This window comes from Microcebus murinus, chromosome 12 (genome assembly GCF_040939455.1).
Source record: "Microcebus murinus isolate Inina chromosome 12, M.murinus_Inina_mat1.0, whole genome shotgun sequence".
In the NCBI taxonomy this organism is placed as follows: Eukaryota; Metazoa; Chordata; class Mammalia; order Primates; family Cheirogaleidae; genus Microcebus; species Microcebus murinus.
In genome coordinates this window covers 9254188-9276910 of record NC_134115.1, presented here as the reverse complement: position 1 = coordinate 9276910, position 22723 = coordinate 9254188, and the positions used below count along the sequence as shown (strand labels likewise).

Below are 22723 nucleotides of genomic sequence, written 5' to 3'. Positions count from 1 at the left end.
GTGTGTCCTGGGAACTATGTTCCTTAGAAGAAGGGCAGAGAGGACAACTGAGCTAAGCAACATGTGGGACTGAAAGTGGGACTGAGTCCCTTGTGGGTAGAGGAGAGTCTTCATCAATCTAAAGGAGGGGGTGGGGCAGAAACCCTAGAAGATTCAAGTGAGGCTGCTGAAACAAGCCAGGGAGTTTATCACGTTTGCCAGATCTTCTGGCCAATTAACAATATTTTCTAGATCCTTCAGGCTCACCCCAGGTCTCAGGGGTGATAGAATCAAATGTGGAATGAAAATGTGGGGTTGGGGAAACCAAAACAAGTGCAAAAAAGAGAAAAGCCAAACTTCCTTGATGGAACCAGAGACAGCTTTAGGGACAGGCAGTTTGATGTAGGTTGGGACTCCTAGATTTCATTTCTGATTCAACACCTCTATCTTAGAGATATATTAGTCTTTGGTGCACCCCTCTAATGGACTCACGTAGCTGGGAGGCAGTATGGTACACTGGTAAGAACCTGAGTGTAGGAGCCAGACTCAGGCCGGCTACACCTGAAAAAGCTCGGATTTAGAATCATCACTACAAACGAGGTACTTTCAGGACAATGAACCAGCATCAAAACTGGCCTTGTCAAAATTTAGAGCTGACAGTCACTATCCTGATGTTCCCTACTCTGCTTATTTTTTCCTTCACTGCAGAAATCTAGAATCCATCGACCTCTCCTACAATAAGCTGTATCATGTCCCCTCCTATCTACCCAAGTCCTTACTGCATCTCGTGCTCATCGGAAACCAGATTGATCGGATCCCTGGCTATGTGTTTGGCCATATGAAGCCAGGCCTGGAATACCTGTACCTTTCATCTAACAAACTCAGTGATGATGGTGTTAACTGTGTCTCATTCTATGGGGCATATCATTCTCTGAGAGAATTATTTCTGGATCACAATGACTTAAAATCTATACCACCTGGAATACAAGAAATGAAAGCACTACATTTTCTGAGGCTGAACAACAACAAGATACGGTAAATTTTGGCTTTTTCAAGCATCAATTTAAATTGTGGTTGGCAAAATACATGAATAAACAACTATGATATGATCTCTAGGATTTACTTTAAGGGAAAAAAGTGCTATTAAATAAGATTGGCCCATGTTAATAATTATTGAAGTTGGGTGATAGGAACATGAGGACTCATTATAATTTTTTTTCCTACTTATATAAATGTTTATAAATGTTCCATGATAAAAAAAATTAGAGTATTATTACATAATACTTAGAACTTTAGAGACAGGTTCAAATAAGCCTTTGAAGCAATAAAAAGATTATGCTACTACTCCTACTTCCATATGTAATTAAAAACAACCTATAGGCCAGGCGCGGTGGCTCATGCCTATAATTCCAGCACTCTGGGAGGCCAAGGCGGGTGGATCGTTTGAGCTCAGGAGTTCGAGACCAGCCTGTGCAAGAGCGAGACCTCGTCTCTACCAAAAATAGAAAAAATTAGCCGGACATGGTGGCACATGCCTGTAGTCCCAGCTACTTGGGAGGCTGAGGCAGAAGGATGGCTTGAGCTCAGGAGTTTGAGGTTGCTGTGAGTGAGGCTGACACCACGGCACTCTAGCCCGGGCAACAAAGTGAGACTCTTGGGTTTTTTTGGCAAATCTAATAAGTGAGAAGTGGCTTGTCAGTAAAGTTTCAATTTGCATTTTTCTTATTATGAATGCAATTGAAAATCTTTTCATGCTTACATATCATTTTCATTTATTCTTACATGATCTAGTTTTTATCTTTTTTTGCTCTTTTCCATTTTCTTCTTAGATTTTTGGTAGAACTTTGTATGTTAGCCTTTTATCTGTTAAGGTTTTGTATGTTAGCCTTTTATCTTTTATCTGTTATCTGATATAAGTTGCAAATACTTTCTCCTTGTTTGTCATTTGTCTTCTAACTTTACATTTCCTTGAAGCCTATAGACAATTTATAAATCTTTATTGCTTCTGCTTTTCAAATCACAAAGAGGAAGACATTTGCCATTTGCAGGGTATGACCACACTCCATTCTAGTGGTGTCATTTTTCACATTTATATCTTTGATGTAGTTGTAATTTATTCTGGTGTAGAATATGATAAAAGGATCCAACTTTATTTTAAAAACAAAAGAATTTTTTCTTTAACAACTGTAGAAGTTAACTCCTAAGTGAAGGCACATTATTATTTGGACCATGTATGACCTGCATGTCTATTTTTCCCTAGGAATATTCTTCCAGAACAAATTTGTAACACTGAAGAGGATGGTGAGTCAACTTTGGAGCATCTTCATCTTGAAAACAATTATATTAAAACTAGAGAAATACCATCCTACGCATTTTCATGCATAAGATCATATTCAAGTATTGTTCTTAAACCACAAAACATCAAGTAATTCCAGGTTTTTCTTTGTCATTTATAAATTTTAGTCATGTATTTGTAGTAGTTACATTTGTCATTAATAAGAGAAACATAATCCTCACGTCATACCCAGTATCATTACACTAGTCAACCTGATTAGCCAATTCACAGAACAACCAAAAATATACCTGCAAGGGGTAGTGTTCTAGGAGTTTAAGTAAAGGTAAAAAACACCCAGCTTCCCACCTGTAGAAAGAAGCCATCTCATTAGAATAGGATGTTATGCATGCTGAGCTAGACCAGCAGAATCTGGAGCAAAATAAACACATCTTTTACAGTCAACCTGAGTACTGCTATTAGCTCAGAACTCCCTAAAAACCTTTAAAAATTATGTATGTATGGTTCAAGACCAAGAAACATATGGCATAAAAAAGGTAAACTTTATGAATTAGTGTGGTTTAATTATGTTAAAATAATAATTTATTAATTTTCTGTAAGACTCTATGCTATAATTACTAGTATAAATATACCTAAGTATTGAGTTAGCTTTAGTTCCATCTAATAATTACATGTGTGAAAGTAAAACACTATTGTAATGGTAATTTCCTGGTTTTGATAACTGTATTATGATTATGTACATTGTTAACATTAAGGGAAGATGGCAGAAGGGTATACATGAATTCTATACTATTTTTGAAACTTTTCTGGAATTCTAACATTTTTTTAACATAAAAAACCAGTATGTTAAAATCACCTTCACTATTGTTAAGATCAAATATTTTTACAGAAATCAGTAGAGTTTGCTTAAAATATAAATTCAAGGCAAGCACAGTGGTTCATGCCTGTAATTCTGACACTTTGAGAGGCCAAGGCGGGAGGATTGTTTGAAGCCAGGAGGTTAAGACCAGCCTCAGCAATACTGAGCAACATAGTGAGACCCCATTTGCACAAAAAATTAAAAAAATTAGCAGGGTGTGGTGGCATACACCTGTATTCCCAGCTACTCAGGAAGCTGAGGTAGGAGGATCACTTGAACGCAGGAGTTCGAGGCTGCAGGGGTAACAGAGCAAAGCTTCGTTTCTTAAAACAAACAAACAAACAACCCCAAATTGATTAGTCTTGACTATAACGTTATAAAGGTAAATCTAATGCATGGATTTTTGAAAAATTTTGCTCCGTTGGTGATAGTTAGCATCTATCTCCTTTCTCCTAATTTGCTGAAATGTATCTTTTTATTCAGTTCAATTGAACAAAAGCTATTAGTGTTTACTTTGTACTAGGCCCTATCAAAACTATATATTAAAATTTTTTATAACATGATAATCTTTTATCTTTGTATTGCTAAAATAATTTATAAGATATATATAAACTATGTTGACTTCTTTGGTTATTCTCAGTTTTGGTGTCTTGAAAAAATACTAGCGTAGGAAATTGGACCCCTTGGGCAGGTTACTTGCCTTTTTGAGCTTTAGTTATTTAATCTTTTAATAGTTCTCTCACCACCCTAGGAACTTTCCAGCCCCATTTCACAGGGCTGTTAAGAAAACCAGACAAGAATGTAGAAGCATTTTGGAAAGTGTATATGATGAGTGTAGTTATTACTACGAACATTTCATATAGAGAGGAACAAGCATATTTAACCACAACTGAAAATTTCATGGATGACTTACAATTTCATGGTTGTGAAAGTTTGGTTTACTCCATTGGAGCTAATGTTATTTCTAAGCCCTTGTTTCTAAGCCCCCTTTCTTAATATCCAGGATTCTGAGATTACAACATGAATAAGAATAATAATATGAAGATAACTGTTAGACTCAAGGGTTAAAGCCTTACAGCTGGTTGTTAAGAACAGAAATAGAATTTCATGTAATGAAAAGTTGAGATTCATAATCAGTTCAGGAAAGTAGGAGCATTACTAATTCAATTTGGCCAAAGTGAATTTAAGAGACAGGTTTAAAACAAGAAGATGAGGTTATACATCCATTTAACAAGAACTCTGTGCTATACATATTGCTGTATGGATATAAATGCATTGACATAAATGGTTTAAGGCAATCTGAGCTGTAAACAAATTGTCAATGGGGACTCAAATTGAACATGGTTGAGTCAACAGGCTTAGCATCTTGGGGTGAAACACAGATGAATATTGAACCATTCCTTCATTCATTTCTAATTCTGACTTTATTTAGTTGCATTTCAGATGCTATTCTAGAGAGAGACAGACAGACAGACAGACAGACAGACAGACAGACAGACAGACAAATCAGACAAGCCCTCCCCCCTCTAGTAGGGGCAATAAGCAGAAAATCAAGCAGACAATCAAGTAAGTAGGCAAGTGCTGTGCAGTCAGGAAAACAGGTAGCACCACCATGAGCACACTGGGGCTCAAGGGCCACCAGGGAAAATGTGGCCACCCTCAACAGAATGGAGTGATAGCAGACCCTGGCCTGTGTGTGTGGAACTGGCACACTGTGGGCCTGCTGTGCCCTTCCCAACTGTCATTGGTAGCAGAATCCCTAAGAAGGCTGAAAATCAGAATGACTGATTGAAGCTTTGGTCTTTAGTTAGAAGATGCATTTATTTCAATGGATTTTATAATTTAAAAAATATGTCTATCGTGGTCTTTGTTCAGCCTTGAAATTTCATCATGTTCTGGATGGGAAGTTTTAATTCCATTAAAAAAAGTGATAAATGTCCTTACAGCAAACATTCTTCTCTATATAATGTACAAAGAGATGCTCTGTTTGGCTTCATAAATGCGCTATAATTACTAACACACAGGTACAATAAGGCTTAGCCATGGTCTGAAAATATTAACGATGTATCTGATCTTTGTAAATACATACACACACACACAAAAGGAATGCTAACTATATTTTTAATTTTGAGATTTGTATTATTATAGATAAGAATATTTTTATAAGTACCAAAGAAGTGATTTAGTGAAAGACATATATCACCTGGTATTCTAAGGAAATAATTAAACCAACAACCAAGATATCTGGGATCCCATCTTGCTCTTCAATGATTAATTATGTAGTCATTTTACTTCTCTGGGATTCATTTGATTCAATTATAAAATAACAAGTTTGGGACAGATCAGAGGTTTTCAAACATAGCTCATTAGGAGTTTTGTGTCACTGAAGATGAAGTGAATAGACCTCTCCCTTCAAACAAAGCAGCTTTGCTCTCATCAGAAAGAACTGGCTGCCCCTCCCTTCTTACAACCACTGGTGTAGGCAATATCTAACTTACATACCAGGTTTTAAAATCCATAAAGAACATGCAGCTTTCCATCGCTGTTCCCAGCTCCACCTCCACTCCAGAGCACCGAGGCTGGAGAGGCTTGGCCTTAGGAAGAGGCTGCCGGTTGTTCCTTCTGAACTCTAGTACAACAGGGCAGGATGAGCCCCGAGCAGACAGCTCATGCCCTGACTGGATCCGGCCTTAAATGGCCAGTCAGTGAGCTTGTGTAGGAAGGGGCTCACCAACGTCCCTACAGAGCAGGTGATGACGCTGGGGCTTAGTGAGGGCAGGTGGTACGAGAGAAAAACAAGGAATACATGGCTAAGTCTAGACTCACCCTCCATCTTCTAACTCTGAAGTTGGTGCTCCTCCTGTTGGACAAAGCTGCCTCCCTTAGAGTTTGGATGGAAAGCCTGGGGAACCCAAGAGTAGTCTGCTGCCCAATAAGAGGTCCAAACCTGGGCATAGGCATATGGTATGACATGTGTTGCCAACAGGAGGAAAGAGATACTCAAAAACCACTTCTCCTTGAGCTGGCATTGTCAAATAGTTCCATGTACATCTCCTTAGGGATATTTTCATTAAGTCAAAGTTAATGACTCCTTAAGATGATTGCTTTCATGACAACAAAACAAAACAAAACAACCCATCCACATTGTTGTATAGTTGAAAATCTGCAAGTGCAATGTCCTCTGGTTGGCATGGACACCTCTAGGGGTCATCAGGACAGGATGATTTATTCCCATTCACACATAATTATTCCAATAACTGTTTAATAATATGTACTATAAACCTTTAAATTGACTTGGAAGTGTTAACAAATTATGATAATGCTTGTTTTAAGATTACTTTAGATTTATCACAAATTATAGGTAAATAGCTAAAAGAAAAAAGCCCTTTGTAGCTGGTAGCACACTTTTTTAAGCATAGTACTGTAGGCAAAAAATGGTTTCTCTGAATTGCCAAATTTAGATAAGGAATAACAAAGGATGCCTGTGATATAATTATAATATAAAATTAACACTACATCATACAACATATAAATATAGTTGAGGAGAAAAGATTGGCAGGTCTGAGCTGGGCCTTGAAAGAGGATGCGAATCAGTTGAGGGAAGGGAATGAAGCGGGACTGAAGTAAGCAGAGCTTAGGTGTGGACTCACCTGTCAGAAGGAGTATGGTCTGATTACGGCAGGAAACAAGAGGCAAGGGGAGGGCCCCTAAAGCCAGGAAGAAGAGACCAGATTTAAAGCGATGAGAAATACAGTATACCACTGAAAAACTCTGAAAGGGGTGGAGTGTACCCCATGAAAGCAATGGTTTAAGGATGGAAAAAGAACCACCCATTGCAAAACTCTAGAAACAAGGTGGGAACTTACACAACACAGATACAAGAAACTCCAACAAGAATTCAGTGAATAGTTGTCTGGCCAGACAAGGAATGTGCAGAAGAGAAGTGACCAAAGAAAGAATCTTGTGATGCTGTTGAGAAGTTGAGAGAAAGGGCCCATCTGCAAGAGAACCTGGGGCATCACTGTGGGGTTCAGGCAAGAGGACGGGAGGATAGTAAAGATGGGAAAGTTCAGGGGTCAGAGCTAAATGCAAAGACAAGGACATACACCTGAGGGGTCCAAGAAGAGAAGGGCATTTGAGCCAATCCCTAATGGGTACTGACCCCCAATTTCCATGGAGGGGTGAAGAAGCCAAGTTCACTGTAATCTACATTGCACTTGAGCCTCTAACCTCTCAAGTCAGCTTCCAAGCACAGGATGAGCTGCACCTAACAGCCCAGCTACTCAGAAAGCCTCCCTCCCAGCACTTGGTGTCTGTGCCATTGTCCTGGGACATATCTGGTATTATTAATTAGGTCTGCATTGATTATCTATCTGGTATTATTAGCTAGGTCCATAATGACTATCTGAAATTATTAGGTATTGATTATGTCTTTGGGTATGTGGGTGTTACACAGTAGCTGGGAAGAGGGTTGTATCTTGTTTCTCCAAAAAGACTGTAAAACGTAGGAAAATAGAGACAACTAATTTCTTGAGCTCTGTACAAAGTAGGTATTAAAATAGCTCTTGAGTAAAGAAAGAGTTATATCTAATAGATTCTCCAGTCTACACTAGATCAGCTCATGAGTTATCCAAAGTTGATATTAACACTACTTCTAGAAAAATAGAAAGGTATTTGCAAAATTTAAGGATTTTCAAAGGAAAAATGAGAAATTGAATGGAAAAAGATTTATATAGGGTCATAAAATTAATAAGGAATCATTTCAGTCATTAATAGTTCCTGACAGGGACATAAGAAAACACAGAATATATTTTTTAAACAATTAAGTCATGCTTTGACAACTGGTAATACTTAGTAATCAATCTGATTGTTCTGCATAATAGCAACATTGACTATGCCTTCCAAGGCCATCATTTAAACATACCATAAATTACTATGTTCCTAAGATGCTGACTTAAAAGAATAAAATACTCAAATTTTGCTGTTTAAGTGAAACCTCAAAGGGAGGGATAAAACCCTTTATGACATTGATTCCACCTCTTTCCCTTTTTTAGAAAAAGGACAGAAAGTTTCCTCATAGCAGAAGTATTAACAGACTGACAGATGACTGAACTATTTATCTGTCCATAGTTGAATGTGAATTCAGGTCCTTTACCAACTTAAAATTCAAAAATATTAAAAGTACCCATGAAAAGAAGTTTCTGGCTAGCCCTATCCTAAAATCAGATGACCATTAGGGGCCTTAAGCCCTAAAAGTCTATGAAACGTGGAGATTCCTCTCTTATAGTTAAAAAAAAAAAAAAAAAATCATGGCTCTGAACGTGAACCAGTACTAGCTATGGACCCGGCCAAGTTACTTAGACTGTGATTTCTGGTTTCCTTGTCCACAAAATCAGGAAACAACATTTGCCTCCTAGGGCAGATGGGAAGATTAAATGAGGTGATGTCCTGTGGAAACGCTGGGCATAGGGTAGACATTCCATAAAGGTGAGTGTCTATAGACTTCAGGAACTGGCATATAGGAACTTGCTCAAGGCTGCCAGGCCTCCTAGTATGGAGGTCTGCTATCTTAAAGCTAGTATGGTGGATATTAATTATTTAAAACTGATTCCATAGATTTGTACAAAATCTAGTGGAAAAAAGAATAGGCCTAGTACACTAGGGTACACATGCTCTGTAAAGTACCAAATAGTAAACATTTTGGACTCAGCAGCCAGGAGGGCTCCAGTGGGGACACTGCAGCCATGTCAGCAGCTTGGCAAACCAAGGCTCTCCTGAGGAAAGGTGGAGGATTAACAACAAAACCCAAATTGGGGGCAGGGGAGTCCAAGATGGTGGACGACAAACACCACCAGAAAGAGTGTCTCTGCAGAAAAGACAGATTCTAGGAGAAATTAGAAGAAAGAAGCAAGCAGATGAGCATACATCAGACAAAGGTTGGAAGGAGGAGTTCCTGAGACCACAGGAGACTCCATGGGAGGAGGTTGCAGAGGGAGAACTGGAAGCAGAGACCTCCAGAATAGCCTGGAGACCAGCGACAAGGGTAGTTGGAGTGGTTAACTTTCCCCTCCCTTGTATCTGGACTGCTGGTGGGCTCCCCAGCGGTTGGAGAGACCTGCAGACACCAGCCCAGAGACAGCCAATGCTAGTGAATGATAAGCCTATAGCGGATGAGGCACCAGGCTCACAACTCCCTCGGGGCACCTCCGTGTGCACAGACCCAAGCAGCGCTGCAGGCGCCATATTGCTTCATTTTCCCCTCCCTCATCCCTATCCCCAGCTGCCAAGAGAGACAACATAACCACCAGTGGAGGCATCTCCAGGGAACAGGACCTTCCCTTTTGGGGCCGTACAGCTGACTGAGGGGTACTCAGACAATGAGCTCCCTACCCGCCAGCCCTCCCAGGTGCTGCTGACCTGGTGATTCCAGGAGAACAGGGCAGACCCTGAGGCTAAGAGACATCAACCCAGCTTGGGCTTCCCATGGATGAATTAGGACTGGCACTCCTCATCCTGGTAGGGCTAGGGATTGAACTCCAGGTCCCAAAGGTAAGACCTGCAGAACAGATCCCATGCACCCAGGTCTCGCATTGCCCGGGGCACAGAGGGATATTCATGAACAGCCTACTGAGGTGAGTGTGCCTTCAGGAGCAGCACCCTTGAGGGCAACCCTCCTCCTAAAGGGGGGCCGTGTGCCCAGCCCAGGCGGCGATCCTACGCAGGGAACCTCCCGGCCACCATCACAGCCAGGGGAGGCCCGGTGGCATGAAGTCTGGCCTGCTGGCAAAGGCCCAGAAGTAGCCATGGAGTTGGTAGGGTAGAAAGGACCAGGGTCACTCCAGACTGCAGGTCTCAGACAGCCCCACCCCCACATGCAGACTTTCTGCCTGAGCAGGGCCATTCCAGCCCCTCCCGGACAGCTTTTCCCGGAAGCAGAGAACAGAAATTTGACTCCTGCTAATGGCATTTGTGGTGTCTGAGAGCAGGCTTACCCAACACAGCTCTACCCAGACTCACTCCCAGACCAGCCCTCACTGAGGTGGAGAATAAGGACACACTTGGAAATCTCAGGGCCCCTCCCACCACCTGAGGCACCAGAGTGCCTCCCTAGAGGAACAAGAACTGGATACAAGACACAAAAGCAACAGTGTAGCCTGTTCCTCCGAGCAAGCGCCACCTACTGACAGGGAGGACATTCTGCACACCCTTTTCACAGCACCTACTGACTCATCATACAGGGTGTGGTCAAATCTCACCCACAAGCACCACCTAGTGGCTCAGAGACTAAACAGGGCATGTCATTATCCAAACAAAAACCTGAAGGCAAGAAGCAACAACTGATCCAGATGGGAAGAAATCAGCAAAGGAACTCTGGAAATATGAAGAACCAAATGGAAAGCACACCCCCAAAGAGGAGCACCAGCCCCTTAGAAATGGACATGAACCAAAAGTAGACCAATAAAATGACAGAAGAGGAATTTCGAACCTGGATCCTAAGAAAATTCAAAGACTTGCAAGAGCAACTGGATAACCAACACAAAGAAAATGCAAAAAGATTCCAGAACCTGGAACAAAAACTCACTAAAGAAATTGAAACAATGAAGAAAAATCTAACAGAACTCCTGGCAGAATGGATAAAAAAACCACAGCCAAGTATCTGCTGCCTTCAAGAAACACATCTAACCTGCAAGGATGTAGTTAGATTAAAGGTAAAGGGGTGGAGAACAATATTTCCAGCAAATGGAAGCCAAAAGAAAGCTGGCGTGGCGGTGCTGATTACAGATAACTTAGTTTTTAAATCAACAAAAGTAATAAAAGACAAAGAAGGTCACTGTATAATGGTGAAGGGTACAGTTCAACAAGAAGACATAACAATTCTAAATATATATGCACCCAACCTTGGTGCACTCAGATTCATAAAGCAAACTCTACTGGCTCTAAACAAATGGACAAACAACAACACCATAATAGTCAGAGACCTTAACACTCCACTGACAGCACAGGACAGACCCTCCAAACAGAAAATCAACTAAGAAATAATGGACTTAAACAGAACTCTAGAACAAATGGGCCTGACTGACATTTACAGGACATTCTACCGAAAAACCACTGAATATACGTTCTTCTCATCAGCCCATGGGTCATTCTATAAGATTGACCATATCCTAGGACACAAAGCAAGTCTCAAACAATTTAAAAAAATAGAAATTATGCCATGTATCTTTTCAGATCACAATGGAATAAACGTAGAAATCAATCCTAACAGGAGTTCTCATTTCTACACAGAGTCATGGAAACTAAACAACCTCTGCTGAATGATCACTTCATAAATGAGGAAATAAAGATGGAAATCAAAAGATTCTTTCAACTAAATGACAAAGGAGACACAAGTAACCAAAACCTGTGTGACACAGTTAAAGTAGTCCTGAGAGGAAAGTCTATTTCCATAAATGCCTATATCCAAAAGTTGAAAAGATTACAAATAGATAACCTAATGAATCGTCTCAAAGAGCTGGAAAAAGAAGAACAGACCTACCCCAAAGCAAGCAGAAGAAGTAAAATCATTAAGATCAAATCAGAACTAAATGAAATTGACAACAGGGAAACCATACAGAAGATTAATAAAACATAAAGTTGATTCTTTGAAAAAATAAACAAAATTGACACACCTTTGGCTAGACTAACAAAAAGGAGAAAAGAAAATTCTCTAATAAGCTCCACCAGGAAAATAAAGGAAAAATTACAACTGATGCCCCGGAGATACAAGATATAATTTATGAATACTACAAAAACTTCTATGCACACAAACTGGAAAATGTGGAAGAAATGGACAATTTCTTAGAGACACACAGCCTCCCTAGGCTCAACCAGGAAGAAACAGAATTCCTGAACAGACCAATATCAAGTACTGAAATTGAAACAGCAATAAAAAACCTTCCTAAAAAGAAAAGTCCTGGACCAGATGGTTTCACACCCAAATTTTACCACACCTACAAGGAAGAACTTATGCTTATCCTGCAGAAATTATTTCACAACATCGAGAAGGATGGAAGCCTCCCCAACACCTTTTATGAAGCGAACATAACCCTGATAGCAAAACCAGGAAAGGATGCAACAAAAAAGAAAACTACAGATCAATATCCCTTATGAATATAGATGCAAAAATTCTCAACAAAATCCTAGCCAATTGAATCCAGGTGCTTGTCAAGAAAATAGTCCATCACAACTGAGTGGGCTTCATCCCAGGGATGCAGGGATGGTTCAACATACGCAAATCTATAAATGTAATTCACCATATAAACAGAAGCAAAAACAAAGACCATATGATCCTCTCAATAGATGCAGAAAAAGCATTTGACAAAATTCACACCCTTTTATGATAAGAATGCTCAACAAAATAGGCATAGACCAGGCTTACCTAAAAGTGATAAAAGCCATATATGACAAACCCACAGCCAATATCATACTGAATGTGGAAAAATTGAAAGCATTCTCACTTAGAACTGGAACAAGACAAGGCTGCCCACTATCTCTACTTCTATTCAACATAGTGCTGGAAGTCCTTGCTACAGCAATCAGACAAGAGAGCAGAATTAAGGGCGTCCCAATGGGAGCAGAAGAGATCAAACTCTCACTCTTCACCGATGACGTGATATAATACCTAGAAAACCCCCAGGATTCAACCAAGAGACTCCTTGAACTGATAAATGAATTTGGTAAAGTCTCAGGATACAAAATCAATACACAGAAATCAGAGGCATTCATATACGCCAACAGTACAAGTGAGAACCAAATCAAACACTCAGTTCCCTTCAAAATAGCAACAAAGAAAATAAAGTACCTAGGAATATATTTAACTAAGGAGGTAAAAGACTGCTACAGGGAGAACTATGAAACACTGAAGAAAGAAATAGCAGAGGATGTAAACAGGTGGAAGAATATACCATGCCCGTGGATCGGCAGAATCAACGTTGCTAAAATGTCTATACTACCCAAAGTGACCTACAGAGTAATGCAATCCCTATTAAAATACCATCATCATTTTTCACAGATATAGAAAAAATAGTTTTACACTTCGTATGGAACCAGAGAAGATCCCGTATAGCAAAATCAATCCTAGGCAATAGAAACAAGACAGGAGATATCAAATTACCAGATTTCAAACTATACTACAAGGCTATAGTAATTAAAATAGCTTGTGACTGGCACAAGAACAGGGACATTGACCATTGGGACAGAACAGACAACCCAGATATAAAACCATCCTTATATAGCCAACTAATCTTCGACAAAGCAGACAAAAACATACACTCGGGAAAGGAATCCTTATTCAATAAATGGTGCTCGGAAAACTGGATAGCCACATGTAGAAGACTGAAACAGGACCCACACCTTTCATCTCTCACAAAAATCAACTCACGCTGGGTAACAGACTTGAACCTTAGGTGTGAAACTATTAGAATTCTAGAGGAAAACGTTGGAAATACTCTTCTAGACATTGGCCTAGGCAAAGAATGTATGAAGAAGGCCCCAAAGGCCATCACAGCAGCAACAAATAAACAAATGAGACCTGATCAAATTAAAAAGCTTCTGCACAGCCAAAGAAACTGTCAAGAGAGCAAACAGACAACCCACAGAATGGGAGAAAAATTTTGCAAGCTACATATCTGATAAAGGGCTGATAACTAGAATCTATTTAGAACTCAGCAAAATCAGCCAGAAAAAATCAAACAACTTCATCAAAAAATGGGCAAAGGACATGAACAGGAACTTTTGAAAAGAAGACAGAATAATGGCCAACAAACATATGAAAAAATGTTCAACATCTCTAATCATCAGGGAAATGCAAATCAAAACCACAATGAGATATCACTTAACTCCAGTGAGAATGGCCTTTATGAAAAAGTCCCCAAACAATAAATGCTGGCGTGGATGTGGAGAGATAGGAATGCTCCTATACTGCTGGTGGGATTGCAAACTAGTTTTACCTGTGTGGAAAGCAATATGGAGATTCCTCAAAGCGATACAAGTAGATCTACCATTTGATCCAGCAACTCTACTACTGAGCATCTACCCAAAAGATCAAATGACACTCTATAAAAAAGACATCTGCACTTGAATGTTTATAGCAGCACAATTCACAATTGCAAAGCTGTGTTAACAATCCAAGTGCCCATCAATTCATGAGTGAATTAATAAAATGTGGTATATATATATATATAAATATATACCATGGACTACTATTCAGCTTTAAGAAACAATGGTGATATAGCACCTCTTGTATATTCCTGGATAGAGCTGGAACCCATTCTTCTAAGTGAAGTATCTTAAGAGTGGAAAAACAAGCACCACATGTACTCACCAGCAAATTGGTATTAACAGATCAACATGTAAGTGGACATATAGGAAAAACATTTATCAGGTGTCAGGCAAGTGGGACGGGGCAGGAGTGGATGGGTATATACAAACATAATGAGTGAGATGTGCAATGTTTGGGGGATGGTCACACTTGAAGCTCTGACTCGAGGGGGGCTCTGGGCAATATGCATAACCTTAACATTTGTACTCCTATAATATGCTGAAATAAAAAAAAAATCACTATTGAAACATTTTCTCTTCTACTTACAATTCGATTGCTAAATTATTTTGGAATTAAAGAATCCTTAAACAAAACAAAACAAAACAAAAAACCCAAATTTGACTGCCTATGTTGTCATTTTATGCTCATATCCATGGCACAAAACAGAGCAAACCACAGCATAGATCTTCCTTGAGCAGGATCTCCAGGCTGAGGGGGCCTAAGAGGGCAAGGAAACTCAGGAACTCAAAAGAGTCTAAACTACTTCTCATCATAGTGTTAAAAAAAAAGTCCTGACCATAGGAGTGAAAAGTAATTTTGATCTGTGTGATTCACAGTGATTACTTGTAACACCTAAAAAGGGGGGAACTGTATTTAAAACAGCAAGCCAAGCTAGAAAAGTATTTAATCAATAAGCTTGTCCTGTAAATGGATTCCTACTTCAGAAATAACCCCTAAATGAGTCTCCAATGGTAAAGCAAGACATTCTACACTGGCAAATGCAGGCCTTTCCATTCGTAGCCCAGACAGCAAACTTTAGGCAGAGGGTTCCCCTGGCAAGTTTGTTCCTTTCCTATAATATTTCATTTCTGGCCCTATCACCATCAGCTCAATTGAAGCTAATCCAACAGACCCAGAGTCATCTGCAAAAGATGTTCGGAGAAACAAAAATCGGCAAACTGTGTAGTCCCATATTAGTACATGTTTGATTCTACATGTCTTAAGGCTGCAGTCCCCACCCCCCAGGCCACAAACCAGTACCAGTGCATGGCTTGTTAGGAACTGGGCTGCACAGCAGGAAGTGAGTGGCAGGTGAGCAAGTAAAACTTCATCTGTATTTACAGATATTCCCCATTGTTCACATCACTGCCTGAGCTTCGCCTCCTGTCATATCCGCAGCAGCATTAGACTCTTACACAAGTGCGAACCCTACTGTAAACTGCACATGGGAAAGATCCAGGTTGCACAGTCCTTAAGAGAATCTAATGCCTGATGATCTGAGGTAGAGCTGAGGTGGTGATGCTAGCACTGGGGAGTGGCTGCAAATACAGATTATCATTAGCAGATCGTTTTGGCTGCACAATAAATGTGCTTGGATCTTCGAGAAACCACCCCCGCCCTAGGGAAAAATTGTCTTCCATGAAACTGGTCCCTCGTGCCAAAAAGGTTGAAGAATGCTATCTGAAGGCTTCAGCATATTACTCACATGTCTTTGCTTTGACATGCTGAACAGGAACACTCGAGACTAAGCTCTGCTCGAATTCAGTCTGTCATATACTGTAATTTGCAAAGGAGTGAATGTTTCTAACTCAGTAAGTAGACTTTTATGATTATACAACTAAAAAATAAATGCATGACTATTTCTTCTGTGAAGTTATGTTTCCTTTTCTACATGAAAACAGATTAAAATCAAAACTTACAGCCTAGCTTATTTTTTTCTTTGTATAAAATGTGAAGAATGTGAATCCACACAAGGGAAAGCAGGACTGTATTAAAAATAACATGTGATTACACTAAATACGTATGAATTTGGAAAAGAAAAGGAATACATCATGGTATTAAAATGTCCTGATGTGTTTCTAAGTAACAAAATCTCTGTGGTCAAATAAACTTACACTAAACTATCAGCTGATTTAGGCAAATCTTTTTATAAGTTGGACTCTGCTGAAAGTTCATTTGTTTTTCCTAAGTTGGGAATTACCAAATTTATACATGAACCATTTGAAAAACTAATTTAACTAGTATTATGACATTCAGAATAAAGCATACATATAAGTTGTAAAACTATTCTAGGACAGTAGTTCTGCCCTAGAACTCTCAAAGGATGGACCTCTGTGAGAATATGATGAAATTTATAATAGACCCTGTCTGCAGAAAAATAGACCTATAAAAACATTTTGCATGTATCAATATTCATAAAATCTTTCCACAAATCCTCTAGATAGTCATGTATCCAAGATAACAATTCCTGTCTAGGTTAACACCTTAATTAACTTAAACCATAAATATTTCACTAGAATGAAGGATAAATAAAAGGGTTAAAATTAATGTAAGGCAAATTGTAGGCAAAGAATTTATGACTAAGATCCCAAAGGCAATTACAGCAACAACAAAAAAATAAATAGATGGGGCTTGATTGAATTAAAGAACTTTTGCACAGCAAAGGAAATAATCAACAGAGTAAATAGACAACTTACAGAATGGGAGAAAATATTCATGAACTATATATCTAACAAAGGCCTTAATAACCAGAATCTACACAGGACTCAAACAAATCAGCAAGACAAAAACCAAACAACTCCATTAACAAGTGGGCAAAGGACACAAACAAGTTTTCAAAGGAAGATAGACAAATGGCCAACAAACATAGGAAAAAAATGCTTACTGTCATGAATCATCAGGGAAACACAAATTGAAACCACAATGAGCTATCATCTCACCCCTGTTAGAATGGGTTTTATTAAAAAGTCCCAATACAATAGATGGTGGCATGGATGCAGAGTCAAACACGTATACACTGTTCCTGGAACTGCAAATTAGTATAACCTCTATGGAAAACAGTATTGAGATTTCTTAAAGAACTAAAAGTAGACCTACCACTCAATCCAGCAATCCCACTACTGGGTATCTACCCAAAGGAAAATAAGTCATTTATCAAAAAGATACCTGTACTCAAATGTTTATTGCAGTACAATTCACAATTGTGAAGATGTGGCATAAACCCAAGTGCCCATTAATTCATGAATAGATTAATAAAATGTGGTATATACATACTATGGGGTACTACTCAGAAAAAAGGAAATGAATTAATGTCTTTTGCAACAATTTGGATGGAACTGGAAAACATTATGCTAAGCTAAGTATCTAGAGAATGAAAAGACAAACATATGCATTCTCTAATAACTTGGAACTACTTGATGGCCACATAGGGGCATGGAAAGAGTAAAAATTGTTGGAAATCAAGAAGGGGGAGGAGTATGAGGGGAGAGGTGAAAACTGGTCTAACAGGTATAATGAACACTCTTTGGGTGATGGGCACACTTATAGTCCTGACTAATGCATTATAAAAGCTATCCATGTACCAGAAACATTCATACGCTCTTAATATATTGAAACAAAAAAAGAAAAAAATTAATTTAAGGCAAATTACCTTATTTGTCACAACTATTTAGCATTTGTTCCCCCATTATTAGGTAATATTTTCAAGATCCAGAAAAGTTGAAAGAATAACACAATGAGCATCTACATACCCTTCACCTACATTCACCAATTAATAATACAGATGCTCCTCAATTTATGATGGGTTACAGCCAATAAATCCATTGTAAGTTGAAAATATCTTAAGCCAAAATGCATTTAATACACCTAAACTACCAAACATCATAGCTTAGCCTAGACTACCATATATGTGTTCATAATATTTATATTAGCCCACAGTTAGCAAAATCAGCTAACACAAAGCATTGAATATCTCATGTAACTTATTTAATACTATACCAAAAGTGGAAAACAGAATAATTGTATGGGAACTCAAAGTATAGTTTCTAATGAATGCGTATGACTCGCACCATTGTAAAGTCAAAAAATCGTTAAGTCGAACCACTGTAAATATCTGTACTTGATCAATTCATTCATCTCTATCTCTCCTTCTATATCCATATCTGTCTATCTCTTCATCCATCCATCCATCCATCCATCCATCCATCCATCCATCCATCCATCCATCCATCCATCCATCCATCCCATCCATATGTATATCCATCCTTCCATCTATACATGTGTATACTTCCATTTCTATGTGTCTACCCATTGACCCATCCATCTATCCATTCATTTATCCATCTGTTGGCAGGCTATAGAATCTGGACTATTCAAATGTACATTGCAGACATCCCAACACTTCACCCCAATACTTCAGTATGAAACTCCTAAGCATAAAGAAATTTTCTTAATAACCATAGACAATAATCACATTCTCTCCCATTACCAAACCCAAGAAATTTAACATTGATTCAGTATCACCTAATATATAAGATCTCCTCAATTGTCCTAATAATGTCCTATGTGGCTATGTGAAGGTCAAGACCTAATCAAGATTCAAGTACTGACCCCTTTATTCTCCCTTAATCTAGAGTAGTGATTCTCTGCCTAAGTCTGCCTCTCACACCTTCACTTGTTTAAAGGGTCCAAACCAGCTATCTTGTAGAATGTCTCATAATTTGCATTTGTTTGTTTCCCTCATGATTCAATTTAGATAGAATATTTTTCACAAAAATCCTACATAGATGATGTCATATACTTCTTTTTGTATAATATCAAGAGGCACAAAATGTCAGTTTGTCCCATTACTGGTCATGCTGAATTATTTGTTAAGGTGGTATCTTCTTCCCCTTGTGAATATCCCGCCACCCAGTAAACTTTCACTTAATAGTTTTAGCTTCAATTCATTATCTTTGCCTAATTAATTATTACATTGGAAGTTTCACAGTGGTGGTTTTCTATTATTTCTTCTGCATTCATCAGCTGGCATTCTTCTATAAGAGGAGGCTCTGACCTTTTTTTTCTATTTACTTTCATCAAGATGGGGTCTCATTCTGTCACCTTAGCTGGAGTGCAGTGGCACAATTATAGCTCATCACAACCTCTAATTCTTTGATTCAAACAATCCTCCTGCCTAAGTCTCCTGAGTAGCAGGGATTACTGGCTCTGAACTTTTAAACTCTCTTTTCTGTTATAAAAAGAATTTTGTACTTGACATGTACATCCACTGCCATCTTATTCTTTTTGAGATGCTCAAACTGCCCCTTCACAGTGGCTTCTATGTTCCTTTACTGAGTCCTTGGTCAACTCTGCTCACCTTCATACTTCTTGGTACAATAAGCTGTTGCAGGCACACCTTATACTTATACAAACCTGTTATTGGTAATTTCTACAAGGAGCCCTGGTTCCTTCCAGTGAGAACAGTATTTGGAAACACAGATCTGAAAGCCAGATGTGCTCACTACTCTCAGTTCATCTCCATGGAAAGAGGTGGGAAATCATTACCTGTATATATTCCTCAAAGCAAAGTAACTTTTGAGACATTCCTTAAAAATATTTGACAACCTCACAATATAATAAACAAAATTGTATAAGCCCTTCATTTTTCATAAATTCAATTGAATTCACTTTAAATAACAATTTGTGACATTAATTCATTTTTCAGAACCAGAAACCTCAAGTAGAATGACAAGAGCAAGCTCAGCCCTGTGACACTGCAAAAGACAGTCCCTGCAAGGACAGGGCTTGTGTGGAAGATGCTGCAAGGTCAGAGCAGCAGAGAACCAGGGATTCACCCCCTATGAGCTCAGTGAATCATAGCCATGCAGGGCGTCAGAGTCAGATCATATTTTTCAGGATACACTGTAAATTTAGACTTTGATATAAAATTTCCTGGTCTTTAAAAATACAATATCCTCCAATCTGTAGGCTGAATACTGCTGATAGGTCACAATCTATATACAGTATTAAGCAAATTCATTATAAATCAAAGCACCTAGTCTACCATGAGGGACACCCAAATATTAAAGTAGTCTATGAAATCTTTTTTTTTTTTTTTTTTTTTTGAGACAGAGTCTCGCTTTGTTGCCCAGGCTAGAGTGAGTGCCGTGGCGTCAGCCTAGCTCACAGCAACCTCAAACTCCTGGGCTCGAGTGATCCTTCTGCCTCAGCCTCCCGGGTAGCTGGGACTACAGGCATGCGCCACCATGCCCGGCTAATTTTTTATATATATATCAGTTGGCCAATTAATTTCTTTCTATTTATAGTAGAGACGGGGTCTCGCTCTTGCTCAGGCTGGTTTTGAACTCCTGACCTTGAGCAATCCGCCCGCCTCGGCCTCCCAAGAGCTAGGATTACAGGTGTGAGCCACAGCGCCCGGCCTAGTCTATGAAATCTTAATCATCCATTCCTTCACAAAAGTTTTTGTGAGCATCTACTATACGCAAAACTCTATATTATATATATTTACATCCTAGGATCCAATGGTCTAGCACATTCCTAACTGGGTATTTGTATGGTATACTCCCTTACAGCCTTGAGGTCTTTGTGACTCTGTCATCAGACAGTAAGGGCACCCCTGATGCCCATACCCCCATCTGTTTCTCTCGTTAGCACTTACACCATTTGTTGAATGAAAAGATGGATAGATGGCCTTCCTTATAGATACTACTATAAGAGAACATTATACAATCCATTCCAATTCACTTAGAAGGTGAGAGGACACAAGATATTTGCTAATGAACATCAGAAAATTCAAAACACTTGTGCTCTGGCAGGCATTGTGTATACTCAACAGAGCACCTCTGACACATACGGCTCCTAACACTCCTGCCTCACCCATCAAACTTTTATTTGTATGAGATGATTTTCTAAGGTCTTTCCCTATTCTTATTTATGGTTGAATTTTGACCATTGCTGTCCATGTCTAGACCGGAAGAAGTTCTGGAAACAATCTGAGAAATCACATGAGAGGTTGGCTTAAGCAAGTATTTTTATTTTCACAAAGGTTAGAATATATAGAGCCAAAGAAAAAGAAATCTGCATTAAAGTTTCTTTTATAGCAATCAATATTTCTGTTCATAAACTGTCAGTAGAGAGAATATTACTTTCTCATTTTGTAATTTATCTTATTTACAACATAATATGCAGATAACTCATGATTCCTAAAGATATTGTTATAACACAGCTAGATCAATATTTAGACCAAAGCCCAATGAGGCAAAAAATCAACTAACAATCATGTAGAAAAGAACGAGGTCCCCTCCATAAGAAACCCGTAGGAACCAAAAATAGAAGATTTTCTCCTCACAATGCGTTAGGGAAGAGTAGGAACACTGTTGTGTTTGGAATGACAACCTGGAAAGGGGTGGGGAAAACTCTAGTTTCTTCCCAGATGGCATGTTCACGCCTGCTGCACCATCTCTGGCAGATGTGAAGTGAAGCTTTCCATGCCACAGCCCAAGACTGTGGAGAACTGGGCCTGGGGCTCATACTTCTACCACATTATCTGCAGAATAGAGTGAATAAGCCGAATATACTATCTCCCACCTCAGCATTATACTCCAGGGCTTATTTCTTTCCCCAAGCACTCTGACCAAAGATCAAAGCAAGATGTCAGAAGACTAGCTTAAGGCTCACGGAGCAGATAACAGAAAGTGGCTGTAACATAAGTTTAGAAACCCAATCTTACAGGAACTGCCTCCTATCTCCTGAGATATGGGTGGCAAAACTGCACCCAGAAGGGCCATACAGACAACTCAACTTAGGAGGTGGCTTGGGTGGATGATGTAGACATTTTCTGTGAGCAGAGAAGTGAAAAACATACATCCCACAGAACACCGATGCCATGTAAAAATAGGAATCATGCATTGGCAAAACTTGATTTTTTAAAGAGAAGTTGAAATCTTGTAATTTTTAAATATAGCAATTCCACCTATATGATCTCCAAATGATGGATTAGAGAATATTCATAGCAGCTCTCCAAAAAGGTGAATATATAAATAATCTGTGGCTTATTCATATAATAGAATACTATATAGTAATGAGAATGAACTACCACTAACCTTAATGACATGGGTGGATCTCAAAAGAATAACATTGAATGAAAAAACCCAAACACAAAAGAGAATGCACAATATGATTTCATTTATATGAAGTTCTGGAAATAACCTATGGAGCTGAAGTCCAGCAGTGACTTCTTTGAGAAGCATGGGGATGGATTCATGAATGCTGGGATTTCTTGATCAGGGATCACTTTGTAAAAATTAATTGAACTGTACCATTACGATGTGCTTATTTTTTGGTAATATACACTTCAATAAAAAGTTGGAAACAAAACAAAACATTGTGCAGGACAAACTGAATTTTACCCAAGGGCTTCCTGTTTATGACTCTGCTCTGATGGAATGTAAGCAAACATTAGCTGCTCTGGATACAAAGATTAATAAAATCCAGTTCATACTTTCATGATGCT

The 22723-nt window shown here is 38.9% G+C and overlaps 2 protein-coding genes across 4 annotated transcripts in view; one reads left to right on the top strand and one right to left on the bottom strand.

The window, feature by feature from the left end:
• ECM2 (extracellular matrix protein 2) overlaps positions 1–3697 on the top strand; it is a 32687-nt gene extending 28990 nt beyond the window's left edge. For both annotated transcript variants that reach the window (XM_012747130.3, XM_012747129.3), the window contains exons 9-10: positions 688–1014; positions 2240–3697. In XM_012747130.3, the coding sequence (XP_012602584.1) occupies positions 688–1014; positions 2240–2408 (496 nt within the window). In that variant the 3' untranslated portion in view covers positions 2409–3697. The remainder of the gene's footprint in view (positions 1–687; positions 1015–2239) is intronic.
• The window catches only part of CENPP (centromere protein P), a 232289-nt gene that overhangs the window by 79131 nt on the left and 130435 nt on the right, over positions 1–22723 (bottom strand). The gene's annotated exons all lie outside the window — the stretch shown is intronic.